Here is a 13054-nt window from a genome sequence, read left to right on the forward strand (position 1 = left end):
GTAGCGTGTACGTGTATGTACTATATATATATATATATATATATACACATGCATTTCACCTTGTGATGTTCCCTGCGCTATGGCTTCCAGCCTACAAAAGCCGTAAAAGCAAAGTATTTTAACAGCAGTGATGTTGAAAGAAGACACTGTGAATACTCTCTTGGGACACAGCACAAGATGCTGTTTTTCACATTAAAGCAATCCAACCCCTGCCACACTCCGATGTCAGCAGTTATGGAAATTTTGCAAGGTTTAAAGCATCCTTTATCCAGCACCAACCTTCTTCCACAGAGCTCTTCTGGAAAACCCAAACCTGTTATTCTTCTCCCTTTACGAGGAAGGTGACCCATCATCTTGCTTTGGCTTCCAAAGCCCTTTCAGCTGTTCCCAGGGCTCTACTCTGCAAAATGCCCATTTTCTTCTGGCCAGGCTATACTAACAGCCCCTCTGAACAAGACTCTTCACTCAAACTTGGTTTCTGCTGTTCCCTCTGCCCAGAATGCTATCTTCCCCACCCCTGGCCTTTTAAAATCCCACCAATCCCTCAAATCCCACTGGAGTGCCAGCTGCAGCTCAGTGGATGGGATTGAAACCTGGCTCCACCACTTACCTGCTGTATGACCATGGGCAAGGCACTCAACCACTCGGAGCCTCTTTGCTCATCTTCAAAATGAGGATTCAAAGGACATCTGAAAGAAGAGAAAGTAAAATCCTCAGATGGCGATTTTTCAGCCCCCAACTTAATCTGACCACTGTCTGAGAGCACCCTGTGCCTTTCTAGAGCTGATTCACCTCCAGTACACTAGGAGGTCACAGAGGTCAGGGGGTGGCAACTGAGACATGCCTAGCACAGAGCAGCTATATACTGAGTATTGGATGAGGAGTTCATATACCTCCTTCTCACTCACAATTCCATCCACATAATTCATAGGTCAGTTGCTTCGGAGGGGCAGTGCCTAAATACAGGAACTCAGAGGTCAGAACCATCTGACTTTGCATCCCAGCTGTAGGACCTTAAGCAAGACATTTTCTGTTTCCTGATCTGGAAAGTGAGGATGGTAATATCTCTGCTTCATGGGGTTGCTCAGAAGATTAAGTGCACTAATGTCGGTGAAGTGCCATTATCATTATTAGGATGTCCTCAAGCTTTGGGATCGGGTTTTCCCAGCCTCAGCAAGGAGTGGCCAGGCGAATATCTGAACTCAGTGGTTTTAAAGGTGTCCGGAACTATGGCCCTAGTGTCCCATGACCAACCATTCACGGGCTCTGGGTAATTTAGTTTTCGTGAACTCCTTCCTCTATAAAATAATAATAAAATGAATTATATTTTATGACTACATTGGTATAAACATGAATATAATTCAGGCTGAATTCATTATTACATACTGCTTATTATTTTATTTTCTTCTTCTGATAGTAAAAGAAATTAAAATGAAAACAATTTTGTGGGCCCCTAAAATTACCGTGGGCCCAAAACATTGCACCTTCTGTGCGGGACAGAGATGTCAGTCTGGCCCTAAGTTTCTGCAGCTCAGCTCTGAAGTGTCGACTGGGAACAGGCTCCTTCTCACCGCTCTTCTCCAGCCGCTTCTGGGCTCTTGGCACACCACACTACCTTTGTCCAAACTTGTCCTTTTTCCTGGGTCTCTTTCCCCTGCCCCTTTCCCTTGTTTTACTTCTCACACATACCTTAGAGCCCCAGCTCTGGGAGTATCAGAATCCCCTTACAGCACAGATGGCTGGACCTTACTCCCTATTTCTGACCCAGCAGTTCTGGGGTGGGCCCAGGAGTCTACATTTCTAACAGCACCCGGAGGCTGCTGTGGCTGGTCCCAGGACCCCACTTGGTGTACAGCTGCTTTCAAGGTCCTGTCCGTTTCCGTTCTCTCTGCCAAGTCTTCTCTGACCTGACTTGCCCACGTTTCTCCCTCATGCTCTCCGAGAACTAAAGGCCCTTCTGTTTCATGGAATTTTTTTATTCGTGTCTCTCCCATCTGCACGTAAACTCCACGTGCCTCCGCTCGTGTGGAATCTACACCCAGCCAGTTGTAGGTGCCCAGGAAACGCGCTGACTGCTGCTCAGGAAAGTTGAACCAACTTAACCTCCCAGAAACAGCGAAAAGTATCAGAATCCGCCAGCACTGCATTGCCACTTTACTTTTTTTCCCTCCTTTATACTTGTCAACTTCATAATTCCTCACCCGCTTCTAGTCCTTGAGGAGGAGCCAGGAGCTGGGCAGAAACCCACCTGCACTTCCGGAAGGCCTGGCTTAAGCCCCGCCCCAGCGCTCGCCCCGCCCCTGTGCTCCGTCCGGGGCCCCGCCTCGTCTCCGCCCCAGAGCTCGCCCCGCCGGTCCTCCGTCCGGGGCCCCGCCTCGTCTACGCCCCGAGGCCCCGCCTCTCTCGGCGCCACGTCGCAGGGCTGTGCTGCGCATGCCCAGCCGGTCAGCCGCACGGAGCAGTGCCCAGCGCGAGCAAACTTACCCCGGTGCGATGTCGGGAGCCCGGCCGCTCGCAGGGCCAGTCAGGTAAAGCCTTCCGGCCCCTGGCACCCGGAGCTCGGCCTGCCCCGGCCTTGGTCGCGGCGGGGCCGTACATCGCGGCCGCGGGCAGGACTGTTTACCAGGCAGCGCGCAGGCCCGGACCTTGGCACCTTCCCTGCCGGAGGGAAAGCCGGGCCTGATGGTCACGGGCTCACCCCCTGCCCCCTGGCCCCTGCCCAGCCCGCTTCCCTCCTCGGCTTACCGGGTCTCCACGGTTCGACCTCAGAAACCGCGAGCTTGCACCGGGCAGCTCTGGGTTCAAGGTCCTCTGCTGCGGCCACTTCCGTTCGCGACCTTGGGTTCTCGGTCACAGAACCCCTCGGAGCCTGGATGTGACCGTGTTCTCACCTCACCACGCTCCTGTGAGGATAAAAGGAGAAAAGCGGGAAAAGGGCGAGTCCATGGTGGCTGCTCCTGGCGGTGTTTTTATGGTGATTATTACAAGGACCAGCCCCTGATAGGAACAGACAAGTTTTTGCAGACTTTTGCTTCTGCTGGTCCCTGTGATCCGTTCTGGGGCCTCGTAAGAGCCACACTCGGTAGGGTGCGTGCTCTGGGCGGGCCTGTGTGCTTCGGATGCACCCGGGGTCTCCTTTAGGGCCAGCATTCTGATTCATTTCAGGCATCTGGTGGTTTTTGAAATCCTTGGTTATTACCCAATCACTGAGCATCCTGACATGGAGAAAGGGGCAAATAACAGCCCAGCTGACGATGGAGACATGACAGCAGTTACCATTCACTGGGCACTAGCCGAGTGCAAGACACAGTATATGAACTATGTCGTTAAATCCTCACAAATACATTCAAGACCCAGAGAGTTCATTCCTAAATACTTTAAAACCAGTTCTGGCTGACTTAAACATCCGATTTTGCCTACTATGCAAAACTGCCTTTACCACAGAAAAGTTAAAACCACACCATTAGTTTCTAGCGCTGCCATAACAAGGTACCACATACTGGGTGGCTTAAAGCAACAGGAATGTATTCTATGGTTCCGAAGGCTGGAAGTCCAAAAGCAGGGTGTCAGCAATTGTTCCATCTGTACATGGCCTCTGTGTGTGTGTGTGTGTGTGTGTGTGTCTTTCTAGGTCCCCTCCTCTTATACCAGTCATTGGATTGGGGTCCCACCCTAAAAACAGGATGATTTCATCTCAAGATCTTTAATTACATCTGCAAAGACCCTGTTTCCAAATCAAGTCACATTCTGAGCTTCTGGGTGGACATGAATGGGGGGGAAGGGTTGGCTTATTTAACCTATCACCTCATCAGCATCCAACCAGCAACAAAATATACCTGTCAAAAAGACCATGACAAATTCATGACCGTGATGAATTCAGGGCACCAGTTGTGCTTATAAATCCATGTACTTGCATATCACCATTGGTTCTCAGTGTGTGCTCCCCTGGTGCACCATCAGAATCACCATTACTTGGGACTTTGATATAAATGCCGACTCCCAGATCCCACCCCAGATTTACTGAGCCACAGTTGTGGGGTGGGCCCAGCAATCCATGTTGTAACCAGCCCTCTGGGTGACTCTTGCCACTACGTTTAGGAACCACTGATACAAAACAATTGAAGACATAAAAGGTTTGATAACATGAGATAAGGGCCCAGTTAAGAGAAAGTCCCCAACCTTACAAGAGTCTCACCTTAACAATGACTTTTTCAGCAAACCTGTCCTTCCTGAACATGATTATGGATTTCAATATTTAAGTATTGCATTACTGAAAACATATTTCATCATAATTTAAGTTAGGTTTCAAAGTGAACTTGTGTACTAAACTGTGTTCTTAGTAGCTTTTTGCCTTATTTTATCTTGTCTACAGTCATGTGATTAAAAAGTGCATGGAAACTCAGAAATGGTGAGTTCCAAGATACACAACAAAGCTGAAACATACGCAGGACTAGGAGCCCTTTTATCATAACTCTGGTTACTAAAATGTTTGGTTTGTTTCTATTTTAGAAACAGTTTGATAGATGATGCTAAGGTCCGTTTAAGAAAGCATGATGTTGGGACCAAATATTCTCACTTGTCATCTGACAAATACTCCATCCTCTTACCGTTGCTGGCAAAAGAAGGAAAACTCCATCTGTTGTTCACCCTCCGGTCAGAGAAGGTAGGTGACTAAAAGCCTCCTGCCACTCAAGTCTCAGGACATTGAAAACTCCACAAAACTTTGCCCCTTGCACACATTTTGAGGCCACAGATTCTCAAATAGACTTTCAGAATTGTGATGTCCCGGGGTACGAGACGCCACAGGATCAGAGAGCAATTTTGGAGAGGTTTTGTAAAGAAAAATAACTAATTTAGCTAGCAGGTAATTTAAAATAGTTTTAAACAGGGTTTCTTACACTGGAGAGTTCTCTGTTGTGAGAGGTTTCGCATCATCCATGGCTTCTACCCACTAGGTGCCAGTAAAACACACACACACGCACACACACACACCCCTACTTTTGTGACAATCACAAATGTCTCCGGATATTGCCTACTGTCCAGCCACAGGGTAGGGGGCCAAAATTGCCCCCACTGAGAACCACTATTTTAGACTAATCTCACCCCAGGTATAATATGAAAATTCTGGAGCATGGAAACTAAGAACCTGGGCCCTGAAACTGGCTACGCATGTTTGGATGCAGCCTCTCTCCTTGCCAGCTGTGTGACTTTGTTCTGGTTACTTACCCTCTCTGTACCACAGTCTCTACTTGCAAAATGAGGACAAAATATTAGTGCCTACTTCATAAGGTTGCAGAATAAATGTAAAACACCTAAAACAGCCCTGGCCCTTGGCAAGGATTCTGTACATGTCACCTGTCATTAGTGCCATTAGCAGACATGGCCTGAGGTATTAAGATAAACTGTTGTATTTTAAGGCAATGTCAAGCTGGGGTTGCCGATCCCCTGAGTACAGCCCTGGGTACATCGTTCTCCCTCGCAATTGAGGAAACTTCTGAGGAAAAGTTGAAGAAGCATTAATTTCAAAGTTATCCACATACAAAAAAGAAAATGGATCATAATAACATGGTTTTCTAAGCAGAATAATGAAAAATATCCCCAAGGGGGTGGAAAAAAGCTGAGGAATCAGCTGAAGGTATGTGTATTTGGAATTAGACTTTGGACTCTTCTGTCTGGGCCAGGCAACCATGACATAGTAAATAAGCAAGATGATGAAAATCCAGGTTCCAACAGGAGATACTTCACTGGGCGCCACGAGGCTGGGGCCTGTTCCCAGCTCTGCTAAAAAGCAAGGGAGAAACTGAAATACATTTTTTGAATTATCAGAAAAATAATAATAATAATAATGTAGAAAATCTTGAAAAGACCAAAATGGGTCTCTGGTCTCTTTCACCCAGAGTAGCTTTGCCTGTTGATTATTATGTGAAAATCATCTTAGATCATAAACTCTGGTGTGAAAAGGTCACATTATTTTTAAAAAGGTAACTCTAGCTCTGTCCCTCCCTGGAGTCACACAGTAGGACTCACAGATTTCCTCCCGGTAGGTGGGGAAGGGGACCCTGCTCATTGGTCCTTCCTGCCTAAGTGTAGGCTTTCCTCCGTGCTCAGGAACTCATTCTCGGCGCTGAATGTACCAACACAGTGGAGTACTTTTTCAGAGGAACATAAACATTAGGTCTGTGTCTTATGCATTTGGGTGGTGACTGTTCAAGACAGTAGAAACATACCCATCCACGTTGTTTTCACCCGCTCATAACTAGAAGTGGTAACGAAGGTGTGTGAGGTTTCTACGTATTGTAGCAGTTCCCAGTGTCACTGATTTAGTAGCAAAAAAGGAACTTTAAGAAGTTTTCTTTCATTTTTTAAAAAGCTTGCCCAAGTGGAACTTTACACTATAGAATACTACAAAATTTATAATGGCATCTAGTTTATTGTTACACAGATATATTGGCCCTGGTGCTAAAAATGCCAACATGACCTCTTGATTTCATTTCTAAACATCAAGAACTGACCTTACGAGTTCTCATTAATAAATATTTCAGCCCTCAGCTCACGTGACCGCCTCCCTGACCCAGGAGGCGCACGCCGATGTTACCCCCACGGCAGACAGTTGAGAAGAGGCAGACCCAGGACCTCTGCTGAGCCTGAGGTCTCCGTGACAGCTCAGTGGGAACAGTGGTGGGCATGGGCAGGAAGGAGTGTGAAAGAAATTGAGGTCACCTGTGCTGACAAGTTCAGTTGTGCAGAGAGAAGACTGGAGATTTACACCCATGCCTAAGACAGGAGAGAACTCATTACAAGACAGAGGAAAGAAAGGGAAGATCTATTTAAGGATGCCGCAAATGGAGATACAATCAGTTCTGAAATCAGGAAGGTGTTGAGTCAAGGATATAGGTGGAAGGGGCAGTGCACAGAAAAGGGAGTCCTTTTCTTCTATGTACATATGCAAAAAGATGCGGGGGCACCGACACAGGTTATTGCTAATGGCCCCAGTGACTGTATTTCCAGTGTTTAATAAACTCTTAATAAGTGTGTGGGATGCTGATTAAGAGCATGGGCTCTAGAATTAACATAGTTTACATTCCAGCTACACTACTTACCCCTTGTTTGAGCCTGTTCAGATTATTTAACCTCTTTGAGCCTTAGTTCCCTTATCTAAAAGTGGAAATTATAATAGCATATTTGTAGGATATATATCGACAGATGGATAGATAACAAAATGCTATATATACATACAGTGGAATACTATTTGGCCATAAAAAGGAATAAGGACTGATTCATGCTACAGTGTGGAAGGACCTCAGAAACGTCATGCTAAGTGAAAGAAGCCAGACACAACAGGTCCCATATCATATAAATACATCAATATTCAATAATCTAGGATGTGTAAATCCATAGAAAGTAGGGGCAGGGAGGAGAGGGAGATGGGGTATCAACTGCTTAGTGGGTACAGAGCCTCCTTTTGGGGCAATGAAACTGTTCTGGAACTAGGGAGTGGTGGTGGTCATGCAACCTTGTGATGTATTAAATGTCACTAATCATTCACTTTAAAATGGCTAATTTTATGTTATGTGAATTTCACATCAACTAACAAATAAAGGAAAACTTAAAAAAAAAATAGGTTGTAGAACTGTTTGAGGACTCTGAAAAAACCCCTAGTGAACAGCATGCCCAGAACATGATGAGGTCTCGGTGAAAAGTTATCTGTTAATAACATTGCCCTTTTCATTAACCTTTTAGTTTGTTTATCCATCGGTGTAAATCTGTATTTGTGTGCAGAGCATCTTTTGGAGGCATGTAGAGAAAAGTGAGAAGTAAGGGAAGTTCTCAAAGCCCATTCTTTTCAAAGGATTCAAGTAAAACTTTTTGTTTTGGCCTTCTTCCCCACTTACTACCACAAGTGTGAGAATCCGTGTCTGGCACAAAGAAGTAGTTCCATAAATGATTTGTTGCGTAAACGAACGGTTCCAAAATTAGAATCCCACACGGCAGCTCTGTTCTTTCAATATCCAGCTAAGAAGGTCGCCTGGAGAAGTCTGCTTCCCTGGAGGCAAGCGTGAACCTACAGATGCGGATGACGTGGCCACGGCTCTCCGGGAAGCCCAGGAGGAAGTGGGGCTGCCTCCTCATCAAGTGGAGGTTGTCTGCCGCCTAGTGCCACTTGTGCTTGAAGTAAGGGTTGGCGTGAAACTGGGTTTCTTAGACTCTCATGAGCTCCCAGTAGATCCCGTCTTCAGGATTCCACATCTGGCCAAATAAGACCCTTGGAAGTGCTGTACGTAATGTCAAGGGACTTTCTTGTGTGGACTAGTGGCCCTGGCCAAGCCCCTTTTCCTGTCTGGGCCCCTCTTCCACCTAGAAATGAAAGGGCTGGACTCCATCCATGATTTTCAGACTGGGTGCCATGGAACCCTGTAGGTGCTTCAGAATGTTTTCATTAACATTCAATTCGTATTTCTTTTTCTCTGGTATACATTTATTCTGAGAATGCAGCTTGATAAAATAACACTCACTTGAGCATGCTGCACATCAGATTTTAGCCCCGTGGAGGCCACCTTTGCCCTAAATATACTCATTTTTATACATACCATAAAACCAAGCTTCTCCATTTCACATTAACTGAGCAGTACCCTGAGATCACTAGGCAAGCTGTTGAAAAACTATTTTTTGTAACTGGATTTCTGTGTGAATCAGAATCACCTTGGTAGAATATATCTACACACACGTGCGTGCATGTAAAAAAAACATAAAAATTAATTCTGAGGCTGAAATAGCCAGATCTTATTTCTCATGAGCTCAACCACAACAACCTTCCTGTAGTATTAACTGACTTTAGAAGGACTAAATATAAATTTGAACTTGGATAACAGCATTACTTTATTATATAAAATAGTAATTTAAACTTAAACTTCAGAATAGTTCTAGATTATAGAGAAGTTGCAAAGATATGACAGAGATTTCATATATCTGCACCCAGTACCCCCAATGTTAACATCTTACATCACTGGGGTGTTGTCACAACGAAGAAACCAATGTTAATACATTGCTGTCACCTACACTCCACACTCTACTCACCTTTTTTTTTTTTTACTAGTTTTCCTGTTAATGTCTCTTCTGTCATGGATCTCATCCAGGACACCATGCTGTGTTTGATTGCCATGTCTCCTTAGTCTCCTCTGCTGTGCAACAACCCTGGGACTTACCTTATTATCAAGACTGTGACACTTTTAAGATACACTGGTCAGGTATTCTGTGGAACGCCCCCAGTTTGGATTGTCTGATATTTTTGTCATGGTTAAGCTGGGGTTCAGGCTTTGGGGGAAGAATTCCGCAGAGGTAAAGTGCTCTAATCATGTAGAGGTAGGTATAAGCATTTTAATGTTTTATATACTGGGCTTTTCACATACATTTTTATTTCAAAAGGAGAGACCCACCGATGCCTAAAAGAAAACCAGTGGTGCATCCTTTATGCTCCATTTGGCTCAAAGTCTTGGTGGTACAGGGAAAATCAGTGATGCTGAGACATTGTCTTAATTGGGCCCATTTTCAAAATAGAAACCATGTGTCCAGAGATGCTCCTTCATCTACAAATAGGAAGTTCACGACTTAAGAGAGACTTAGTTTGGAAGAAGCTAATGGCCACCCAATAAATGCTTCGTAAGTGAGAAAGAAACGAGCCAGAGAGAAAAGTAATGTGGGATTAGGACAAGAAACGTGTCCATTACTGCCTCTTCAACTGTGCTTTCTAATGGGAACTATTTTCAGTGAATGTCTGCAGATCCCCAGCACGTTTTGGGGATTTTAGAACTCTTGATAACTGGAACCAGAATGGTTAAAAGTTGCAAAGTGGAGAGTCACTCCATGTCCAGGTGCCCTGGAGCGGAGTTCTGCCTGTGAGGGGGAGAATACTCAGTCCCCACAGGAGTATGTGTGTCCTCCGGAGATCCTGGTGGGCCATTGCTCCCCAGAGCAGGAGATGACTAAAACGACCTGCTCTTCATAGAGCGCTAATCACATTATCAAGAAATTAAAATGAACAAAGTCTTCCAAGAAAGGTGTACTGTGTCTGGAAGTGCTAGCAAAGGTGGTTGCTTTTTGGACTTAGCAGATCTTTTAAATATAGGACAAAAATACCATTTTTTAAATGCTTATTAGCATAATTTAATTCAGTGGTTCTTAACTAAAGCTAATTTTGTTCCCTAGGGAACATATGACAGGAAATGTCTGGAGATGTTTTGGGTGTCAAAACTGGAGGGCGGGTTCTCAGTTGGCTGTTTCCCACCTACTGCGTTGAACCTCTGGCTCTGGCCTTCCACCCCCCAGCCAAGTTGTCCTTCCATCCTTTATGTATGTTCACTGCAAAGGTCTCAAGCGGTATTTCTCCTTTTCCTCTGTACATGGCCCATGGCCTTCCACTCACTCCCCTTCACTTGGCCGGCTGTGAGGTTCCAGCTCCATAAACATCCCAGTGCATTTCAGTGGCATGTGCTAACTTTCTGGGAATGTCTCTAATAGCCTGTAGCTTCCTCCAGGGCCCTAAAGCCTACCTCACTGCAGAAGCCAGGCTCCACAGGATTCCAACTCAGCAAATGGGCACAATTCAGACTTGAACTGATTCTAGGATGACTGCCACCTACCACCTTTAATCCGTCCAAGACAAACACTTGTATTTTTTAGAAACCATGTGTCCAGAGATGCTTCATCTACAAATTTCCAGTCTTTCTTACTTTTCTGAGCTTGAACCATGCTGAGCATGCCTGATTTCCCATCTGAAATACTCAGTCTTAAGCCATTATCTCCGCTGGAGGGCCGCTGAAGTCCCTGTTCCATCATCCACTCTCGGCCCCAATGTTGCCTTTGCCATCGATTCCAGTCATGGTCTGAATCCTCACTGTTCTTAAGCATGCTTCAGCTGTCCCTCCGAATTTCCCACAGGCCCATTTCCCCTCCGACAGTGTCCCAGTCTTAGAGTGCACCCTGGCTTTCCCACCAGCTTCCTCTTGGAATGCCCCCAGGAACTCCAGATTCTCCTCACTTGCTAATTCAAGATCATGCAGCTCCTGTCAGCTCCTAGCTGAACCCCCCCAGCCTCTCCCTCTGGCCTCCCCATAGAATCTCTCAACAGTACCCTGCATTCTTTTGCAGACAGTTGTGGTTACAAACAGAATACTGCCCCCCATAAAAATACATATATTATGTAAAACTGTTCATATATAATTATATACATAATTTCCTGTAAATGGGAATGTGCCTCAGTTAATAAGTCACTTTAATTTTCTGTTGATAAGATGACACATCCTTGTCTATACTGACAGGGAAAGGTGGCTATCACATTCTTTTTAAGGGCTGTATAGTGTCTCATATGCATGTTCTCGTCCATTAATTGAGCAGTGATAACTTTAGAGTTTGGGGCAATTGCAAACAATGCTTCAGTCTTGTCTCTTTTCTCACTGGTAGGAATTCATCATACAGATATACTTACACTAATGGAATTGCTGGGTCAGAGAAACCATGTTTTTATAATATTGCCAAATTGCCACTCCAAAAGATTGACCCAGTTTATGTTCACCAAAGATAGCGCTTTCAGAGTCATCTTGCAGATGCTGCCTCAGGTAGGGCACAGACTGCCCACATTTCATGGGGAACATAAAGTTCAATGTCTGGAGCAAGTTCCTCCTCCTCCCCTGCCCACCTGTATAATGGACTGCCTTGGCCTGCTGCCTTAGCTCACGTAGAAGGGGCATGATTCTAGCAATTGCAGCAATACCTGATCACTTCGTAATTTATGTGTTTTGTTTTCTGCTTTCAGACAGGTTCGCTGATAACCCCAGTAGTAGGATTTATAGACCACAACTTCCAGGCCCAGCCTAATCCCGATGAAGTTACGAATGTGTTCCTAGTACCCGTGGAATATTTCCTGCATCCACACGTCTATCACCAGAACCGCCTGACACATTCCAGTCAGCAATTTCTGGTTCACTGCTTTGAGTACACAACCCCTGAGAATGGTGTCACTTACCACATCAGGGGAATAACTGCAAAATATGCCGTGTTCATTGCCTTAATCATTTTGGGGAAAAAACCCATCTTTGAGGTTGAATTTAATCTCGATGATCTGATGTCATCCTCTGAAGAGTCCTTCCTGAGGCTTCATAAACAAGCTCCAAACAAGTTATGATCTATGCGACTAACACCCAGATAGCCAAGAGATTTTTGTGTGTGCTTATCCACAGAATGACAGTATATAATGCCAGCTGTTGGAGTTTGACAGGTGTGAATATTCCTCCTGCAATCTGAAGGTAGAAACATTGCCTTTCTTCCAGTTGCCCTCTGTTTGAAAGGGCAAAAGTTTTTCAGAGTGGAAAAATATGTTTTTAGTGTTGCATAATTTCACCCACAGATGTTAACAATTATTTTTCTTACGTGTGCAAGAAAAAGTATCTGGAATATAGTAGGCACTTAATAAATATTTGTTGGCAGTATGACCATGTGGCATTTATCTTCTATGTAAGAGGTAATATCTCTTTCTGTCTGTAGTTACATGTGACAGAAACTTCCATCCAGCAGTCAAAATCTACCCACCCTTTCCTCCACAGCAGTGAAGTTGAACCTAAGCCCGTAGCTTCCCAGCTGGGAACAGCATTGCTCAGGACCCCCTGTAGTTAAACATGGCCACTGGCACTAACATAGTCTGGTGCAACGTGAGTGAACGTGGCCTTGCAGGTCATCTCCAATTTAGGAGATAAGCCAGCCTCTCTGGCCTCCCTTTCCCCTTTCCAGGAGCTCTAACATCGCTTCTCTGCAGCTCAGCCTGGACCATACAGATGCGGACAACTCCTGGGGGAACAGTAAAACCCGAAGATAGAAAGAGCTTGGATCTCCAAGCGACTGTGGAGCAAGGTGACCCACCGCCCTGGGCTGCTCCCTTGGGATGGTTCCATGGGAGGAAGGATAAAATTCTGTCATCTGCCTCTGTGATTTGGGGTCACCTCATTGGAGCAGAGCTATGACCCTCATTAATAGACCAGAACACTTGCAAATGGCTGGATGGATA

General features: G+C 45.3%; 1 protein-coding gene across 2 annotated transcripts; it reads left to right on the plus strand.

Moving 5' to 3' along the window:
• The first annotated feature begins 2375 nt into the window (after window positions 1-2375).
• Window positions 2376-12482, plus strand: NUDT7 (nudix hydrolase 7). Of its 2 annotated transcripts, XM_073225372.1 has the most exons (4): window positions 2376-2528; window positions 4510-4663; window positions 8014-8172; window positions 11810-12482. In XM_073225372.1, the coding sequence occupies exons 1-4, from the start codon at window positions 2434-2436 to the stop codon at window positions 12176-12178; spliced, it is 777 nt and encodes a 258-aa protein (XP_073081473.1). In that variant the 5' UTR covers window positions 2376-2433; the 3' UTR covers window positions 12179-12482. The 2 variants fall into 2 exon arrangements, with proteins under 2 accessions (XP_073081473.1, XP_073081474.1); XM_073225373.1 differs by lacking the exon at window positions 8014-8172.
• Window positions 12483-13054: the final 572 nt, after the last annotated feature.

This window comes from Manis javanica, chromosome 17 (genome assembly GCF_040802235.1).
Source record: "Manis javanica isolate MJ-LG chromosome 17, MJ_LKY, whole genome shotgun sequence".
NCBI lineage: Eukaryota > Metazoa > Chordata > Mammalia > Pholidota > Manidae > Manis > Manis javanica.

Excerpts from the sequence above, each read along its gene's own strand:
- NUDT7 (XM_073225372.1), top strand. The coding sequence starts at position 2,434 with ATGCCCAGCCGGTCAGCCGCACGGAGCAGTGCCCAGCGCGAGCAAACT. Across the intron at positions 4,664-8,013 it reads TCACCCTCCGGTCAGAGAAG|CTAAGAAGGTCGCCTGGAGA; the intron begins GTAGGTGACTAA and ends TTCAATATCCAG. Across the intron at positions 8,173-11,809 it reads TAGTGCCACTTGTGCTTGAA|ACAGGTTCGCTGATAACCCC; the intron begins GTAAGGGTTGGC and ends TTCTGCTTTCAG.